Below are 20363 nucleotides of genomic sequence, written 5' to 3' on the forward strand. Positions count from 1 at the left end.
ACGAGTTTCCCGTTTATCTGAAGCGAATCAATCTAGTTTCACTCTTACAGTCCTCACATGATGTAAAAAAAGATTCTCCGCTTCCCTCGGCTCTGACAGATTGTCGTTCAGGTCTGATCACTAACTTTGCAGCTAAGTTTGATCCGCCGACGGCTTTCAAATCCCAGAATTGTCCCACCCCTCTTCATCTTATATGTTTTTACAATCATGCATCTGTGTCGAGAGCTGTCAGTCACAGCAACCAGAAATCAGTGTGTGATGTTGATGCAGTTGTTTCTGTGTCTGTGTGTTTTCCTACAGGCCACCCGTCCTGCCTCAAGTTTTCCCCAGAGCTCACGGCACGAGTCAAAGCTCTGTGGTGGCAGTGCATCGAATGCAAGACCTGCAGCAGCTGTCAGGATCAGGGGAAGAATGCGGTGAGTGGAGGAACAAACATGGCCGACTGGCAGCCAGACAGGCGGCATCCCCTCAGCGCGCTCCTCTTCGCTTTCAGCGTCAGATGGGCTGATCTGCGGCACCGAGCGATTCCTCTCGTTTCTCTCCTCCGTCGTGCGAAGAGGGGCGGCGTTTGATGAAATAATTTATTTTGGATGTCTCAAAGCGTGCGACCAAATTCACAAGTTTTTTTTACATATCAGGGTAGCAGTTTTAATGGGCTCCTCTGTATGAATATTCAGGTATTTTTTTCTGTTATCACATGCACTATTGTGTAGAGTTTAGCTCTAAAGGTGGAACCAGACTGACTTTATGAGCAAAGATTTAGTAGTGAAAGGAGAACTGTATAGCTAATTCTGGGCGATCTGGCTCCAAAACTCCAGGGGCCTCATGCATAAAGCGTGCGGCATGTATAAAAATTAACTTTGCGTCAAAGTTTGTGTAAATATACGCACAATTTTTCGTTGCCATGAAAATGTGCAGCAACCATGTAAACTTTTTCTGTGGACAATATCAAACTGCAAAGCGTCAAAACTCACCTACATGCACTGAAATCTGACCACATTCTGTGATATCTAGACCAAGAAGCATCAAACCTGATGCTTTCATGATTTTAATATTTTATTGTTTAAACGTAAACAATAAAACTGTACCGCATTTATCCTCAGACAATAAGCCAACGCACACAAAATAAAGAAAATAAAAATAAAAGTATGTGAAAACCTCGCTTGAATGTAAATAGTACTTTTCCTCAGTTCTTGTCTCATAAAGATGTAACGCATTGGTCCGTGTGCCGCAGCGCATGGAATGCATCTGTGGGATCATTTCATTCTCACTGAAATTGGATCAGCAGATTAACTCAAAGCTGCTGATTAAAATAATCAACAGGTTTGATTATTTTTAAGGTGACCAAGGTGTGTATGCAATCACACGTATATAAGTAACTGTGTTAAGGTGAGCCACGTAATTGTGGAGCTTTGGCTCTGATGGACAACATCGCCAATGGAAGGATTCAGAGAGAGCGATTGATCATATCGATCAGCAGGGAAATGTTGATAATGGTTTATGAGTGTTTAGATTACTCAGACTGATCATCCTGGAGCTCTGAGCAAAAGAGCCGTGCGGTACCGTTACCGGGTCCAGCTGCTGTCGTCCTTCAGTCGAGTTTGTGAATGCGCCTTATGGACATGAAGCATTATAGTATTTAGAATAAACGTCCACATTCCCCACTCAAAGGATCTTTAAATCCCGGCTGAACGCGCTACGTTCAAACAGGCATTTGCACGATCTCTTTATTTATTTATTTTTTTTATTTTATTTTTCTGTATTTTTATTGTTGTGAGGTGACATTATGTGTCCTCAAAGCACCTTTTAAATAAAATATATAATTATTATTATTATAAATACTTATACTGCGTCGAACAAGGATGTTGTCATGGTTACTGCTTCACGTGGTGGCAGACTTGCGGGTATTTATACTAATTTACATATGTATTTATAAGACAGGGCGGACCAGCAGCTGCGTTCTATTTCCCGCAAATTAGGATTCATAAAGGAGAAAGGTGCGTGCGCACGGCTTTATGCATCCAATTTTTTTGTGCGCCGCACTTTTAGTGTGAAAATTGCGCACTCCTTTATGCATGAGGCCGCAGATCATACCAGAATGATTTCAATTGATTTTATTTATTTATTTGGTTTTTTTTTTGTCCTGGCTTTATTTTCTAAAACAAGAAATGACAGAAAATAAAAATATTTTAATTCCTGTCAGCCCTTCTATGAGTTGTATGGATTATTAGTTCAAGGCTTCGAGAATTTTTGTTTATTTACAAGATTACAGTCATAGTGTCAGGAAAAAAAGAGGCAATTTTACAAAAAAAAAAAAAAACACCTTAAAATGACCAGAAAAAAAGCTGAGTTTGTGCAGATTCATTTCAACCTCCTGCTACTGATAATAATTTGATGCTGATGTGTTAAAAGATTCAGTAACTGTATCAACTATTATCTGTAAAACTTTTACTGAAGTATAACTTCACAAGATGCTCAACGTTAATCATTTACATTTTTTTGTTACTTTTCATATTGGGGTCCCTGTAAAATTACTACTTTCTTCTTTTATTATTCTAACTTTATCCGTGCGATATTATAACTTTATTCTCATAATTAAAAAAATAGTAGTCACAGCCTGGCCCTAATACTCCATCATAGTAGACCTGAAAATTTCAAACACACTTGGCAACGAAGACCGTAGGCCTAATGTGCGGCAAAAAGGGCATTGGTTCAAAAAAAAAAAAAAAATTATAATTTAAAATCCAGATTTTTCAAAAATGTAAACTTGAAAAACCAAAAATTTGATCAAATCAATTTATCAGCCAGTCCTACGTCAAGCGCATCTAACGTGTTAATATTTGTGTTTTTGTCTCTGCAGGATAACATGTTGTTCTGTGATTCTTGTGACCGGGGCTTCCACATGGAGTGCTGCGATCCGCCTCTCACACGGATGCCCAAAGGTAAATCATAAGGATGCAGCAATCGGGCGCTGCAGTTTGACCTCCATGACAGAGAGGGTCGCTTTGAATTCAACAGAAAATTAACAATTATTAGATTATTTCCATTCAGGCATCAAACCTTTGTCTGATCTTTGTCCATGCTGCTGGAGGATGAGATTTGAACATCTCATCCAATGGAGGGATTTTAGTTTTGAGATATTTAATAAGGAGGGGACAAAATGTTGTTCTAATTTTTCTGTATTTGTTTTAGTAGTTGGGTGGCTGATCAACAAAAAAATTGGCTTCTTTGTCCGATTTTAGACCCAGAATCAGACGCATACATGGCTTCGTCACACTGCCAAAGTAACATTTTTAACATTGATTAATCCCGTAATTCATATAATAGTGTCAAATTCATAATTGCTGTGTAAAGTGTTTAAGGTGGTGACCCAAACTGGCTGGAAACGTCACCTTTCAGCATTTTTATGTTTAGCTCTCATGTTTGCAATTAACTCAAATGCAGCTTTGTCATCCTGTGGTGAGCTTGAGAAAATTGAGGAACTAACAAGAATTATAAATTCTTGTTGTAAAGAGAGAGAAAAACAGCCGTAAAAGCTCTGAGGAGTCATTTCCAGTTGACTCTGTTTCTATTTTAATTGGCTATAAACATTCAGTGCCCTAAATTACTAGTTAGTCTCTTTTCCCTTTAAAGAGCGAAACAAGGCTGACCGGAATATGAGCATGAAAAGAGAAAATGAAATTAGACAGGGAGAAGAGAAATGGGGAAGGTTAATGGAGGTTAAAACCATCTCCTGAGTTCCAGCTGCAATCAGTCGTTTCTTTTTGCTTTTCTCTTTCTCAGGCATGTGGATTTGTCAAATCTGCCAACCCAGGAATAAGGGAAAGACGCTTCTGCACGAAAAGGCGGCGCAGATCAAACGGCGATACAACGCGCCGCTGGGGCGGCCCAAGAACAGGTACTGAGGGGAGACTGGCTGCAAAATATGGTGGACAAATCCACAGGGCGGGAAATCACATCTTTTCCACGTTTAATTATATTAAAACTGTTTGATTTAATCAGTTTGTTTCAGGAATTTAACACAACAGAAGCCCGTTCCTGTAAAATAGAAGGAAAATGATTCAACGTAATTCAAAAATATTGATAAATAAAACTTATTGGTTATGAAGCCAACTTTAATTTAATAACACTGAATGAAATCAAGTTGATCCTGGAAGGAAACGATGCGAGCCAGTAACCATAGACCAACATCAAGCGGTGCAAAGAAATAGGTTAGAGCATGTATGTATGTTTGAAAGGCCTAGTCAAAGTCCATATCAGAATCCTATTAAGAATCCTGATATTCACAGAAACACTCCATCAAGTCGGATCTGTTTTTGCAAAGAATAGGCGTAAATTTCAGCTTCTAAGTATGTATATGTGTTCAAACCGCACCAGAGTTCACTTCAACCGAACCGAGACAGAGGCCTGCTTTTGACCAGGCCTAAAATTAAAGCTTAGTATTAAAGCTTAGTCCGCTTTAATACTCGATTAAAGCGGACTAAGCAGTAATGTAGCAAGTCTCAATAAGTTAGTTTAAAGTTTATGGATACAATTAAAGGTTCCCCAGATGCTTTTCCAAAATACCGTATATGCTACCGAAAGCTAACAGCTACGACACATGCTAAGCCAGTGGTTCCCAAAGTGTGGGGTGCGCCCTTAGGGGGGGGGGCCGTGCCATTGCAGGGGGCCGTGCCATACCGCGGGAAGCGGTATGGATGAATGACAACAAAAAAAAAACTGTTAGACAAAAGTATTTCACTGTAAAGATGGTTTGTAGTTTTGTTGCAACCTGAAGTGTGAAATAAACTTCAATGGAGTTTGAAAACAAAATATGTATATAGGGTTATGTCTGGTTGAACGATCTGTGTTCCCAGTTGATTTTTTTTTTCTTTTTTGGGGGGGGGAGTTATTATAATCCATAGAGGGCCCAGAAAATCTTTGGGAACCACTGTGCTAAGCAGAGTGATTATTCTCCTTCAGTCAGACTAACCTCAGCCCCCTCCCATCTTCTCTCCCCACAGACCAGGGCGACCCTTCAAGAAGCTGGGAGGCCGAGGTCGGAGGAAGCGCTCCACCTCGGCCAACTCTTCCTCCAGCTCCTCTTGCGAAGGTTACCCCGGCGATGACCGGCTACTTTTTTCGATGCGCGGGGACGACGAGCAGTCCAACAGCAGCCTGCACTTCAACAGCAAGACCAAGGGCCTCATCGACGCCCTCACCAAGTTCTTCACACCGTCGCCAGCGGGGCGCAAGGCGCGGCAGGAGGTGGTGGACTACTCGCAGCAGTGCCGCATTCGGAAGAAGGCGGGGCGGAAAGGAGAAGGAGATGACGGGGGTGGTGAGGATGAGTTTGTTGTTACCGACGGAGACATCAATGCAATACTCTGAATTAAATGCGTAAACCTTTATATCCCTCTTTTTGAGACGTTGAACCGTTCTGTATTTGTTACTGATTTCGAATCTGTCTCGATCGTTTCAGGGCAATGATTTAAAAGAAAACATCTCCAGTTTTTGTGAAGTTATTTCTAATGATTTAAAGTAAATTTGAAGTTTGAAGTGTAAAACTGCAGAGTAGAAGAAATGCTAAGATTTTAATCAAGAACATTAACCACTTTATTCGTTGTATCCTCAAGAGCTTCAACTATTTGTTTGCCTTTGTGGAGAATGTTGGTAGCTCTCTAGTGTTGTCGGATTTGCATTCATGTCAGCTCATTGTTTCGGTTTGCAGACAATCAGGACGGCAGCGACTGGCGGGAGGACGAAGACAAACTGCCCGGACACGAGAACCTGACAGAAAAAGACATTGAACTGTTCAAACATATCCAGGAGCTGGCGCTTCAGGTACGCATCCCTTAGTATCTCAGAGGGGAATACGCGAATGCACAACATGCAGAAAGTCAAACTAGGACAACACGCTGTGCTACAAACTGATTACACTAGGTTGTTGTCCTCCTTTCTTCTTTCTCCTTGTACACATCCACTCCCACTTGTCAGTTAGGCTCATAAACTTTACTGTCAGTGCCCTGACAGGTTAGACAGTAGATACAGAGACAAAGCATAAATTCTGCTCCTTTATATCCCGGGTTTATGTGTCACAGTAAACCTATGAGACGGTGGGTGTTTGGCCGGCATAGCAGAGGCCTTAATAGAAACCTGGATTCTGACTGGAATAGCCACGCTGAAGTGTTCGGTGCTGACAGAGCAGTTATTTGACTGTAAAAAGTGTGATTAATCTGGATGAGTAGCAGTGGAAAAGACTTCATGATTGCCATAAAGTGCGGGCAGGGCTCATCACACTGGTCTGTAAAGATTTAATGGATTAAAGCTACAGGGTAGTGTTAGGACAAGGCCTGTTCCCCCTGGGTATCTTAAACCTGCATGTGTGTGTTTCTGCATGTCTTAATATGTGTCCTTTTAGGAATATCCCAGTGAAATACATCTGTTAGACAGCCGTAGACACAGCTAGCTGAAAACTTAATTCAGCTGACACCACAGTGCCAATCTTAAACATTAGTTCTGAAAAAGAGCTAATTTTAATCAAAATCCCATTCCTTTTTAAACATCTGTCTGAAGTTGGAAGTATCTAACTTAATTCTCTTTATTTGGTAACCGCTGTTAATCATGACCAGTCACTTCATGGTCTACCTCTAATGCCTATCTTGCCAATAATGAGCTATTTGTGACCCATTTCCTCGTCTGTCGTTGATCCAAACAGAAAGTCGGCGTGACTGGTCCACCAGACCCACAGATGCGCTGTCCGTCAGTCATTGAATTTGGCAAGTTTGAAATCCAGACCTGGTACTCGTCTCCTTACCCCCAGGAGTACAGCAGGTAAGCTAACACAACAAAAAATATTAGCACAAAATGTACATGACTTACAGTCGGCGCTCATAGGTGTAGCAGTTACCTTCAATAACCAAAGCACCACAAGTTGTCACTTGCTGTCGTCTGTAGTCTGAATGGACTTGTTCCACGTTTAACCATCTTCTCGTCCGTCTTCATAGGCTCCCCAAACTGTACCTGTGTGAGTTCTGCCTGCGCTACATGAAGAGCCGCAGTATCCTCTACCAGCACATGAAGAAGTGCAGCTGGTTCCACCCTCCGGCCAACGAGATCTACAGGAAGGACAAGGTTTCTGTTTTTGAGGTGAGCAATGTGTTCAGGGAACACGACCGGGTGTCAAAAGACGAGACCAAAAGTCCTAATCATTGGCGTCTTACCCTTTCGTCTCGCCACAGGTCGATGGAAATGTTAGCACAATCTACTGTCAGAACCTGTGTCTGCTGGCCAAGCTGTTCCTGGACCACAAGACCCTTTACTATGACGTCGAGCCCTTCCTTTTCTACGTCCTCACGCTGAACGACAACAAAGGTTGCCATCTGGTCGGCTACTTCTCCAAGGTACGCAGGACTCGGAACGTGCCGAAGCTCTGTTTTCATGAGATAAATACATTTACACCATTAAAAAGGAACCAGTGCGCAGACAACCTTTTCATATTTTCTTATAGCCACAAACTTCCGTTTTTATTCTAAAAGTTGTTGCAGAAGCTTAGCCACAAGTGGCTCTTTGGGCCTTAAACAATGTCTCTTAATAACTTTAGGTAAAGGAATTAAAGAAGCAGCTAATGTTTCAAATGTAGATATAACAACAAATTACGGTTTTAAACCGTTTTTAATATTGTTCTTATATTTGCACTGAAATGCCACAAAGAAAGTTGCAGTAATATTCTTTTAGATCTGTTTTTCTTTTCATTATGTTGGAATTTATGTGCTTTTTTTATAGCACATAATTTTCCATCTTACAGGGAAAAAAACTACCCATCCTCCTTTTGCTAAATTTTGTTTATCTTTATTTTGAATCGTAAAGAGAGGTTACTTTTGTTTTCGTTTTTTATATGACAGATATTCATCTAAATTTACACAATTTTTTCCCCCAAAATGTTATGGGACATTATGAAACATGGCAGCATCATGATTATTAGAGAAAGGTAATCTTATCAAAGCGAATGAATTAGAGAAATCAGTGAAGCTAAATACGGAGAAATAGTTAAAAATTTGAGACTGCAGAAGATTTGAGTTGTACCTGCAGGATAGCAGTCCTGTTGCTGATTTAGAATGGACCAGTCAGACGCTAGCCATACTTCTCAAATATTCTTTGGGGGAAAAAAATCGTTTCTTACAATTATGCATTACCTTATCTATCCCATAAAATGGCATTAAAATAAACGGAAGTGTGTGGTTGGGACATGAGTTCAAAGGGACTGAATACTTCTGCAAGTGCAGTAAAAATCTAATCGGATTAAATGAAATAAAAAAACGCTGCAGGCACACCCTACAATCCTATATTGAAGAATCATTCATCAACTTTTTTCCCTCTGCAAGAATGAAAACAGAATAAAAAACCCTATGTCCATTCACTCAAAGAAAAAAAATTGCTAATATTTTTTATTCTGTTCTTCTGCAGGAGAAGCACTGTCAACAGAAATACAATGTATCATGCATCATGATTCTTCCACAATACCAGCGCAAGGGCTACGGACGCTTTCTCATCGACTTTAGTAAGGACTCCCGCCCACCCAAAACGCCTGAAAACGTCGCCCGTCGTCTTACAACGCATAAAACCGTTTTTGTTTCTTTCTAGGCTACCTGCTGTCAAAACGGGAAGGGCAACCCGGCTCCCCGGAAAAGCCTCTGTCGGACCTGGGCCGGCTGTCCTACATGGCGTACTGGCGCAGCGTGGTGCTGGAGTGTCTCCACGAGGTCCGCGACCGGCAGCTCACCATACGGCAGCTCAGCAAGAAGACGGGCATCTGCCCGCAGGACATCACCACCACCCTGCACAGCCTCAACATGCTGGAGCAGCGAGGAGACAGGTCAGGAGCGACAGCTTAAAGCCGCACGGCTTCACACGTCCAGAGCGGTTCCGGGCTCCGCTCAGGTTTCCTAAAGTTGTCGCACGTCGTGATGAAGCATAGAAGTAAAGCAGGGATGCACGATATATTGCCGCTAACGTTGGCTGATATTAGTCACTTTTTAAGATGTCAGTATCGGTTCCGATAAATAAAACCGAGCCGATACGAACAACCGATATTTATAATTATGTCGTTGCAGTCTGTTTCTGATCATTTTATTTTTCCCCAAACGTGTTGAAACGGTATTACAATATATATCTCGTCAGCCATAACAGCAGCATTAATTGTGAATACTTATATCGACCCAAATTTTCATATTGGTGTATCTCTGAAGTAAAGTGTAGAAATCCGATAATAATATCTGTATCGGTCCTGATGCTGCAAGAAATTCTAGATCGCATTAGATTCTAGATCCCACTTTCTGAACCATTAGAAAGAAGGTTTGTTGCAGTTTATTTTTTACGTTTGACCAAGTTAGTCAACCTATTGTTTTTGTCAGTTCCAGTTTCATTATTTATTTTACATTGGCTATTCTGTTAATTATTGCACTGACCGAACAAATTAACGTTGTTTTTCGATGTTTACCAAACTTGTGAAGCTACTGGAGCAGATAAATGTTGTACCGGTGCAGAGTTATCAAACAAATTTGTGATTTGGTACATTTTAGTCTCTGTTTAAAAAAAAGAAACATTTCATGTCAGTCTAATACTGTTTAAGTTGAAACAACTGTAACGATCCTTTTTTCTTTTTTTTTTTACCCCTCCAGGGGGTCTTTTGTGGGCTCTAGTGTCCCTTAAATGATAGTAGGCTGACAGGAAACAGGGAAGGAGAGGGGGGAAGACATGCGGCAAATGAGTCCTCGACGGCCGCGTCGAGGACTCAAGGCCTCCAAATACGGGTCGCGCTAACCCCTACGCCACCACGGCACGCCCCAGTCTAGTACTGTTTAAGTTGAAACAACTGTAACGATCCTTTTTTTTTTTTTTGCAGGCTTGTGTTGGTGCGAAGGGAAAAAGTGGTGGCCAATCACATGGCTCGCCTCAAGGCTCGGCCGCGGCAGCTGGATGTTGACCCCGAGTGTCTCCGCTGGACACCGGTCATTGTCACAAACACAGTCGTCTCAGAAACGGATGGAGAGGAGGAAGAGGAGGACGACGAAGGACCAGACGATGGCATTCATAAGGAGGTAGGCACCACGAAATTGGGGGGTTTATTTGACTTAAATTGATACATTTTTTGAGATATTTCTATGATCTGAGCAGATGAAACCAAGCCACAAGGTTCCAACAACACCCTGGCAGATGCAGCAGAGAGTGGAGGATGAAGAAACGAAGGGCTTCCTGGGGTTTCCCATCAACCAAAGCACCCCAGCTTCCCCATCCGCCCATGGCCCGCCGTCTGTCCCAGACCCGGCGCACCCTCCTCTGCCGACGAACGGCGAGCGTCGGCCGCGGGGTCGTCCACCCAAAAACTGCCCCTGGGGCAAGATAAAGAACAGCACGCGCGTCGGACGGCCACCCAAGATCCGCCCCATGGAAGACGAGGACGATGAAGACGATGAGATTCTGGAGGAGGGCCGGACGGCTGGCTCTTCGAGCAGCCCACCGTCCCTTTTCTCCATGGATAGACAAGGAGACTCCTCAGCTTTTCACTCTCTGGACTTGGCGAGGCACCCTTCCATAACCCCTACGACGCGAAGAGGGCGACCGCCGAGAAAGAAGAGGGGCCCGAAGCCTAGGCTTCCAGACGGGACCGGGGAGGGGCTGACACAGTCGGTCCTGTTCAGGTTAAACGAAGCGGCGTCCGTCAACAAGAGCTGCTTCAGCGAGAGCAGCGATGACGAGGAGGAGGATGATGACGAAGATGACGAGGAGGAGAGGGGATGCTCCCCGCCCATCCTCACCAAGCCAGCAATAGGGCTCAAATGCAAGGTAAGCTGAAGCTGTCCAAATTATACATACACCAAGAAGGCCACTCAGAAAGTCAAAAATCCAATCTCACCAGCTTCGCTGTAGATGGTGTTACGGAGGGAAGTATACTCTGAAGATAACTTTTTTCAATGTCGTTGAGGTGTAAAAAATTTAATTCAGAGGAAAACAATGAAAGAAGCTATTCAAAAGAAATGTATGTGATTCGTTGAGCATCTAGGAGAGAGAAATGCTTTGACTAGATAACAGGAAGGCAAATGGAGTCTGTTGAGATTTCAAAGAGAGTGTTAACATTTTCAAATCAAGCATACTTCCACGCTTTGAGGGGATGACGTCGTCACATAGCGCTACATTGTTCAGTAGCACTATGTGCACTAACCGAAGTGTTCGTCAATGTAATGTGCTAAAGCCAACTTAATCTGCTTTCTTACCAGACCTGTTTGGTCTAGTCTAAATGGACCAGAGTTCATTTGGGCCGGTTTTATCGCCTCACAGTGCAGCGATTCAAAGAGACAGAAGTGACGTCCCTAAACGTATAGTTTTCCATCGCATATGTGATCTGTGTGAACACAACAAAACTTTGTACTGTCTTACACACCATCTGTTTTCAGTACTGCTGCATAAAGCAAATATGGTATTTTAACATTTAATAACCAGAAAGGATTTTTAAACTATAAATCAATTCTTGATATAAAAAAATGTATGTTTCGGATATCTGGAATCTGCTTAAGCAGAAGGCAGCTGGGCTTCTGAAGTGAAAAGAACTCCAGTTCTAGATTGTCTGGGTGTAAAAGCATCCTAAAATGTGCACTTTTCAATAATTCTTAACGCTTCATAAAATAGTAAATTCTGATCTTAAACCAACGGCTCTCTTTCACACATGGCACTAAGTTGCCTATAATTAGTTACTTTCTGGCAGGAAAGCAAGAAAAAAAATAGTCTGAATTTTTTTGGCATGTTGGCTTATTAAATCATAGATCTTAAAGAAAATTCTGAATCAGCCACTAGCTGTATTGGCAAAAAAAAACAACAACAAAAAACTGAAGATCAGAACTCCAAAAATTCTGACTGGTGCATCTCCAGTGTGAATCCTCTACAAATTGCAGCTCCAACTTTAGACAGAGATTGTGATGTCTAAATAAATTGCATTGTTCCTTCCTAGAAGCCCCTAAAGAGGCCTCGTTTTCGTCGGAGCAGTCACCCACAGAGCAGCGTGGTGACAGAGACCATTTCCGAGACGACGGAGGTGTTGGATGAGCCCTTTGTAGACTCAGACTCCGAGAGGCCTATGCCCAGACTTGTAGAGGAAACGTCCCTGGGCCACCCACTGCGTCGCTACCCCCCAGCGAGATCTGCTCTGAGATTGTCTGAGCCAACACCCAAGAGAGCTCGCCACTCCAACCTCTCTGATTCAGAGGAAGATGGTAACCAAATTGTTTTTGTTTTTTGTGAAAGACATGAAGAGTTTAGTGTAGATATCTCTACATACACTGGTGTATGTTTTTCATAATTCTTGCTTTTCTTCTTGCTTTTCCAGATCTAACATCTGTGCTGAGTGTATCCGCTCTGGCAGCGAGGCCATCAGAGTTACCTATGGTCAACCCCGAGGTCCCTGTCAAGAAGAAGAAGGGTTGGCCAAAAGGAAAGAGCCGCAAACCGCAGTGGGCGAAATGCGATCCCGGGAAACCCCCCGGTGGTGGGCCTAACCAAGAAGGCGGCCAGATCCAAAGCAGAGATTTGCACACCCCTAAAATCAAAATGAAGCCTGGCCGCAAGCCGCGGGGCTGGTACCTTCAACGGGAGGAGGCTGAGAAGCAGGAGAAGGAAAGACAGCGGCTGGACAAAGACTCCCAGCTGCTCCAGGGAGAGGATCACACTACCGCAAGTCTGCGACTCGGCGAAACTGACAAACAAAAAGACTCGGATGATGACGACTACTTCCCTAAGCCTACCGAACAAAAAGTGCCCAAAAGGCGAGGGAGGCCGCCAAAGAACCGTTCCATCCACCAGCCACCGCAGCCTGCCCCCAAGCCTCCTCCCACCTCCGAGCCGGACGAAGAGGATGAAGAAGACGACGATGAGGACACTGAAACCGCATGGGTGGACGACAAGCCCAGCCGTCCACCATCCCGTCCCTTACTGTCCCCCTCGTCTTCCTCGTCTGCGTCAGGGCCACGGGCCCAACATTCCCAACCCCACGACACAGAGGTAGCTGACGGGCAGGACGATGACGACAACGAAGACAGGGAAGAAGAGGAAAGTGGCAGCATGGGCAGCGGAGGCAGCAGCGTCACCAGGCGAATGGCCGTCACACCGGGTTCCGGCAGCAGGCGGAGCGAAGAGCACGACGCGGATGACGAAGGTGACGGGCATTTAGAAGACAAGACCAACAGCTGCAAGCCGAGAAAAAGACAAGATTCGGACGACGAAGAAGACGAAGAGGATGAGGAGGACGAGGACGAGCCCACTTCTCGGCCAAACTCTCCTCCGGTCAAAGAAGAACCCCAAGGTGGCGAGGCTTTTTTAGACATGGACAACAGCGTGGTGCCAAGCTATGTCAGCAAGCAGGAGGAAGACGAGGAGGAGGAGGAGGCTGAGAAGGAGGTGCAGGAAGCCAAGTCTCCGCCTCCTTCCGCCGACCCCGTGCAGGAGGAGAGGCGGCGCAGGGAGCAAGAGGAGTCGGCCGCAGCGGCTGCAGCCGTGGAAACAGTCACCGCTATGGCCGTCCCTTCTGAGAACATGCAGCTGGAGTCGCTACACCCGGACGACAAAGACGTCACGCTGTTGATGGAACCCCAACACGCACACTCCCACCCACACCAGCACGCCGAGTATAAGGAGGAGCTGGGCCAACACCATCCGCACCACCAGCATCAGCATTCCAACGAGCTGGACCTGGAGACGATGCAGGCCGTGCAGTCGCTGACGCAAGGAGAGGTCCAGGAGGAAGAGGCAGAGCCGCAGCCCCACCATGGCGCTTACCAAGACTGCGAGGAGACACTAGCTGCCTGCCGGACTCTGCAGAGTTACAGCCACACGGGGGAGAACGAAGAGGAGGGTCTGCCTTTAGTGGAGGAGTGTGGAGCTTCACAACATAGCAGCCCACTCCCAAACCCTCCAGTGCCTCCTTTGCCCAACCAGTCTGTTCGCTCGGTCAACAGCCCAGGGATGTCTTCAGGTGTCGTGGAGAGCACACCAGCCGGACAGAGGGGCGGTACGCCGGGCCCCGCCGGATCCACAGGCAGCAGCACCGGCAGCGGCTACACCCAAATCACTCCAGAACACCCGAGCTCACTGTCTGCTCCATCCCAGCAGAACATGGAGACTTCTCCGATGATGGACGTGCCGTCGGTGTCGGACCACTCGCAGCAGGTTGTGGACAGTGGCTTCAGCGACCTGGGCAGCATCGAGAGCACGACAGAGAATTATGACAACCCCAGCAGCTACGACTCCACTATGGGCGGCGGAGGGGGCAACGGAACAGGAAATGGGGGTAATGGAGGGGCGATGTCGGGCGCCGTTGTGGCAGGACCCTCCGCCACAACGTCATCTTCCTCCTCCTCCACCTCTGCCACTCCATCGTCCTCGTCTACGCAATCCAACAGTTGCTCCTTTGTGCAGACTCCCAGCCTCACACCCTCCACAGCCAATGGGGGGTCCCAGTTGGGAATGGGCAGCTGTAGCCTCATCCAGCAAACTGGACCAGGAGCTAGTAACACCGTGCCGCAGCCTCCGCCACCCCCACCTCCTTCCAACACCCCCAGCTGCGGTATCAAGTCCCCTCAAAGCTGCGGAGTAATCGAGAGGCCCCCCAGCACCAACCAGCAGCAACAGCAACCTCAGTCGCAGAAAAAGGTTCCCCAGCAACCGCCGCAGCAAACCCCCAATCCTCAATCCCAACCTTCAGCGCCGCCACCACCACAGCAACAGGCATTGTCCCAGTGCAGCATGGGCAACGGTTTCGCCTCCACACCCATGATCATGGAGATCCCAGAAAGCGGAGGGGGCGGAGGAGGAGGCCGTGCCATATACGAGCGGATGAGCCAGGACTTCGGCACAGGGAGCTACCCTCAGTCCACGGCCACTTTCAGCCTGGCGAAGCTCCAACAGCTCACCAACACTATCATGGACCCACACGCCATGCCCTACTCGCACTCTGCCTCCGTCACGTCGTATGCCACCAGCGTCTCCCTGTCCAACCCAGGCCTGGCCCCCTCGCCCCACGCCCTTCCTCAAGGCCAGCCCACCATGACCTCACCGGCCAACCTCAGCTCCGGCTCCATGAACCTGGGCTCGCTGCAGCTGCAGTGCAACATGCCGGCCACCAACATCAGCCTGGGTCCTCCGCAGTCGCACAGGTTGCAGGGGCAGATGGCCACGGTCAAAGGCCACATCTCCATCCGCTCCAAAGCCACGCAGCAGCTGGCGCCAGCCTCGCATCAGCAGCAGCTCTACGGCCGCAGTTCGGCCATGCAGGGCACCACCCGGACGCTGACGGTGCAGCGCGGCATGATGCCCAACCTCATGCCCACTCCGGCGCCGTACAACTCCATGAACATGACGCCCCTGAACGCCATGTCGGCCGGTTACAGAATGCCGCAGAGTATGATGAACAGCGGTTACCACAGCAACCCCCCCTACATGAACCAGCCAGCGCAGTACCCCATGCAGATGCAGATGGGCATGATGGGAGGGCAGGGTTACCCCCAGCAGCCTATGCAGCCCAATCACCATAGCAACATGATGTACACGGGCCCTTCCCACCACAGCTATGCTGGCGTCCCGAAACAGTCGCCGTACATGAGCAGATGAGCAGGGCGACGGAGATGCGGGACCAGAGTTGACGCTCATAATGATTTTAAAATGCCCCTCGCTCCCCTCCGCCTGGTCCGGCGCCTCTGCTGGCAGCGAGGGGGGCGGGGTTAGGTTGATCGGAGGCGGAGTGTGCTTGGATTTCCTGTTCCTCTGCGCAGTCATTTTTGTCCAGGTTTTTTAATCTTTTGGGGGGCTTGGTTCTCCCTTCAGCTGGCTGTGTTCGGGGATTCGGGACGCGTACCGCAGGGCTCTCTGACGTTCAAAGAGCCAAAATGGGGTACAGCGTTTGAAGGGGCCCTGGAGCGGGAGGTCAAGAACGACCAAAAAAACTAAAACAAAAAAAACAACCATGAATGACCCAGAGAGACAATACAGGAATTCCTTCCTCCAACAGACTTCGAATGAGATTTAAAAATGGTTAACTGAGTATATCCAACCATGCACACAATCTTTTAATTGATATAGCAAGCCTTATCTAAAAAAAAAAAGACCATGAAAGCTTGTAGGTGGACTGTTTTGTTAAACATAATGTTAAATATTATTTTTCTTGTCGTTTTTTTTCTGTTTGTTTTTATTTTTTTGGAATGCTCGTGTGCAGTCCGACCTCTTATTTGCTTTTGTCTTTATATGTGTGGCATTCCGAAACGGTGACACACACACACACACACACACACCCGCTAGGCCTCTCTGAAAAGGTCGAGCGTCTCTCCGAGGCAGCTCGGGTCAGACGACGGTTCCTCTGAAACAATTAAAAAATAAAATAAAAAGCGGAAGGCTCGGGCACCTGAGGCGGCGTCCGGGCCGTTTTCCGGAGTCTCCGTCTTCCCAGATGGACAGTGTTGTACCAAAAAACACGGCAAAGACAGAGGAGCTGAGCGTGTTACTGTCTTATTAATGATATATCCATAAAAAGAAACAAGTAGCATTATTTTCCAGTTTGCTGCCACTTGGAAACAATTTTAGATGTAAATATTCTGGTACTTCCCTTACACACGTATATATGTAACATCCACACACGCTGACTAGCCGTCGCCAATCGGCGGCTAGCTCAGGAACGTCCAACATTCAGCTCCTTCTTTTTGTCCACACTCCACTGACCGACGGTGTACAGCGTCAGTTCTTGTTGTTTTTAGCAGCTTGGGGGGGGGGGAAGCAGAGTTGACCTGCTCAAAGTCAAGGGTTCTTTATTTTTATTTTTTTAAATTTTTAGTTAAAACTGTAGTGTTTCTTTCTGCACTCCCACTGACTAGACGTTTGGCAGCAGACATCCAGCCTTTCTGAAAGGTGTGCCTAAAACGCCCGATCTAGTGCTCGGGTCGGAACCTCGGACGGAGGCGCACTTAAGCTAAAGCAGGGTGAGAGACGGGTGAGCGCTCCTACTTTCCCCGTGGGGGACGGCGTTCAGATGACAGGTGTAAACAGGTCGCTCCATGTACCAGTATTTAAAGTCAAAAGAGGAGGGGATTTTTTTATTTTTTTGTTCTCGTTTGTGTTTTTTTTTTTTTTTTCTACATGCATACTTTCTTTTGAGTGTATCGCTCTGTTCTGTCCTCGTTTCTTTCGTCATTTGGTTTCTGAATTTTATCAGACTGGGCAGCTTTCTTTTATGACACAAAAGCTGACTCTTTTTGTCTTTAGAAAACGATTGTAGAGATTTTTTTTTTCTATAATATAAAAAGGAAATTCTGACATTGATATTGGTACTGTCATTCTTTTTGTCCCGCCACCCCCACCAACCCCCCCGTAACTTCTCTCTTCTGTTTCAGGAAACGACGACAAAAACAAACTTTTTTTTTTAGCTCGCCTCGTGGATAATTACTAAGAAATTCAAAATGTAAAAAAAAAAAATGACCACTCACTTTTAGTGACTTTAAGATGCCTTTAACCTCCCCATTCCATCTCATCTCTAGAGTTTTTCTATCTTTGTGTAGTATATTAATGCTATTTTAAACAAAAAGACTACAAATATCTAAAGGTCACTTGGCATTCTTTTCGTTTTGTTTATTGCTTTTCTTTTTTACTCGTGTGCGTGTGTGTGTGGGCGTGTATGTGTGTGTGTATAGGATGACTTCCTTACATTTAAGAGGCATGTACAAATGAGCTCGGTATATTTGTCTGTTTATATTGCTTCCCTTTTTGTATCCTTTGTAATTGTACATGTCACGTTGTATGCTAAGAGAGAGCGCAAAATAAAGAGACGCGGCTGACAGCGGAGCACACAGTGAAGGTTGAGTCCTGCTCAGCCGCCTCAGCTCTCTACTCTGTCCCTGTATGTATTTCAATTTATTCATTTTGTTTTTATTATTATTTTTTTTTCCTTTCTTAGCAAGAACTCTGTACATTTTAACATAAAATGGAAATAAATTATGTTGAGCCACTCACGTTTCTTTCCTGATGAAGGCGCTCGTCGCCTGGGAGGATTTTTAGGCTCGGTTTGTTCCACGTAAAGTGAACTCACAACGAGCTTTCTTATGCTTTAGGTCGGTTCGAATAACCAAAATGATTTCTTTTTGCTAAATACCTCTGTTGTGATGTCAGAGATGAATTCATTAATGTCTTCATAATCGGAAGTGTCCGTACAGATTGATTACCGTCTCTTTAAGCAATGAGGGGAAATCCCAGACGATGGTGATATGGCTTTGGAAACCTGATAAACGACATATTTGAGTTAATTGGAGGAACACTAAATAAATAACTTTTCTTTGTTGAAAATTCGGCCAAGATATCAGAGAGTTGTGCAGCAGCACAAGCTTGATTCACCCTTTTGATCAATTTACCAATGCTTGAAGGTGCCTTGCTCATCTTCTCAATTTTATGCCAGTACAGACATGACGTAAATGTCCAGTCATCGTACCGCTCTGGAAGGAGACGGATGTCCCAAAGATAAACGTGTTTTGGTCAGAATTTTGCAAATTGACCCCAGAACAAAAAAAACCCAAAGACCTTGTGAAGACGCCGGCTGAAGCTGGTAAGACCGAATCATTGTCCACAGTGAAATGTGTCCAGATTGCAGTTTGCCAGTGTACACGAGGACAAAGACCTTCACCAGTGGTCCGATGAAACTAAACTGTTACGACCATCATTACATTTGGGAGGAAGTGGCAGAAAAACCATCCCAAAGTGAAGCATGGTGGTAGCGTCATCTTTGTGGGGCTGTTTTGCTGCAGGAGGAGCTGGTGCACTTTGTAAAATAGACGGCGTCATTCCTAATGATGTTATGAAGCAACATCTACAGACATAAGCCAGGAAGTCAAAGTCCAGGTGCAAGTGGCTTCCAGACAACAAAGTCAATTTTTGGTTTGTCCAACCAAGTCCCTGATTTCAGTCCTGTAGAGAATTTGTGGGTAGAATGTGTGGGCAGGGCAGCCTACAAATCTGACTGATCCACTGGTTCTGTTAGGAGTAATGGACCAGAACTCCTGCAAACTATTGTGACAAGGCTGTGGCCCAAAACATTTGACCCAAGTCACACAGTTCAAATTCTGAGGAAATGCATGTAGACCTCTGCTTTTGGAACTGCAGCCAGAAAAGACCTAACTACTTAACACAAGTATAAAAAGAACTAACTACTTAACAAGTTTAAAATGACCTAACTACTTAACAAGTTTTAAATGACCTAACTACTTAACAAGTTTAAAATGACCTAACTACTAACTAAGTATAAAAAGAACTAACTACTTAACACAAGTTTAAAATGAACTAACTACTAACTAAGTATAAAAGACCTAATTATTAAGTATAAAAAGACCTAATTATTTAACACAAACAAGTTTAAAAAGACCTATCTAGTAACTAAGTATGAAAAGACCTAACTATTAAGTTTAAATTGAACTAAGTATAAAAAGAACTACCTTTACTAATTTTTTCTCGGTTTTTGGCTTTTCAAAAGGCTGCCATTCATTTAGATCCAAATATAAAGCCTGTGCTGGTTTTCTCTCAGGTTTTCTGTTGCTTCTTTAAAAGCCTCTTTAATCAAACTCAGCGAATTCCACCGAGTCTGAAGACGGTTTCTGATAGTCGAGACGATATTTTTCTCAAATATCAGCGTCTGTGACTCCAGGAGGAGCAGGATGTTCTCTGCTTTGCTGCACTCCCTTATCAGGTCCTTGAAAATGGCCTTGCCCTGTCTTGCGATCCTTTCTGGGCTCATGCTGAGGACTTTGGCTTCAGTCTCAATCCAGAGTTTCTCAAACAGACAATCAACGATGGTATTACGTTTTTCTGGAGGGTAACCGCTCCGTCCCGATTTCTCGATAATCCTCTGGATCAGATCGCTGACTAAGCTTCTCATGGCCATTTTTCTGATGCTTACCTCCTCGGTCTCGCTCTGGTTTTCCTCCGGTTCGCTGATGGCCTCTGGTTCCAATTCCTGCACCTGAGAATCTTCAGTTATCTGGATCTGTGGGTCAAAGTTGTCCAGATCTGCGTTGTCTGACGGATCTTCAAGAGGAACAAAGGCCTCAACAGGCGACGCTTCGTCAACCTGGACGCTCAGCGTCGGCTTACCTTCATCTGGAGAGGTTTCCGGTAGGTTCGCTGGAGTAACCTTAGAGGAATGTTTGCGAGCAAACTTGCTGAAAAACCTCTTCATCTTCCCTGTCAACAGATCTGGGCTCTGCGGACAAGTGCAAAGTGACGACAGAGAAAAAGAAGGAGCAAATAAAGACCCTGCCTATGACGTCCGTCCACACGTCATAGGCATCAAACAGTCTGATGTCAGTCTGACG

The 20363-nt window shown here is 45.3% G+C and overlaps 1 protein-coding gene across 4 annotated transcripts in view; it reads left to right on the forward strand.

The window, feature by feature from the left end:
* Window positions 1-18013, forward strand: part of kat6a (K(lysine) acetyltransferase 6A) — a 36679-nt gene extending 18666 nt beyond the window's left edge. For 3 of the 4 annotated variants that reach the window (XM_028033100.1, XM_028033101.1, XM_028033102.1), the window contains exons 4-17: window positions 301-416; window positions 2861-2942; window positions 3784-3898; window positions 5004-5320; window positions 5711-5823; window positions 6698-6813; window positions 6987-7128; window positions 7221-7382; window positions 8446-8539; window positions 8623-8854; window positions 9884-10079; window positions 10156-10824; window positions 11984-12245; window positions 12359-18013. In XM_028033100.1, coding sequence (XP_027888901.1) covers window positions 301-416; window positions 2861-2942; window positions 3784-3898; window positions 5004-5320; window positions 5711-5823; window positions 6698-6813; window positions 6987-7128; window positions 7221-7382; window positions 8446-8539; window positions 8623-8854; window positions 9884-10079; window positions 10156-10824; window positions 11984-12245; window positions 12359-15633 — 5891 coding nt within the window. In that variant the 3' untranslated portion in view covers window positions 15634-18013. The remainder of the gene's footprint in view (window positions 1-300; window positions 417-2860; window positions 2943-3783; window positions 3899-5003; window positions 5321-5710; window positions 5824-6697; window positions 6814-6986; window positions 7129-7220; window positions 7383-8445; window positions 8540-8622; window positions 8855-9883; window positions 10080-10155; window positions 10825-11983; window positions 12246-12358) is intronic. The other variant, XM_028033103.1, reaches the window with a different exon arrangement.
* Window positions 18014-20363: the final 2350 nt, after the last annotated feature.

This window comes from Xiphophorus couchianus, chromosome 12 (genome assembly GCF_001444195.1).
Source record: "Xiphophorus couchianus chromosome 12, X_couchianus-1.0, whole genome shotgun sequence".
Taxonomy (NCBI): domain Eukaryota; kingdom Metazoa; phylum Chordata; class Actinopteri; order Cyprinodontiformes; family Poeciliidae; genus Xiphophorus; species Xiphophorus couchianus.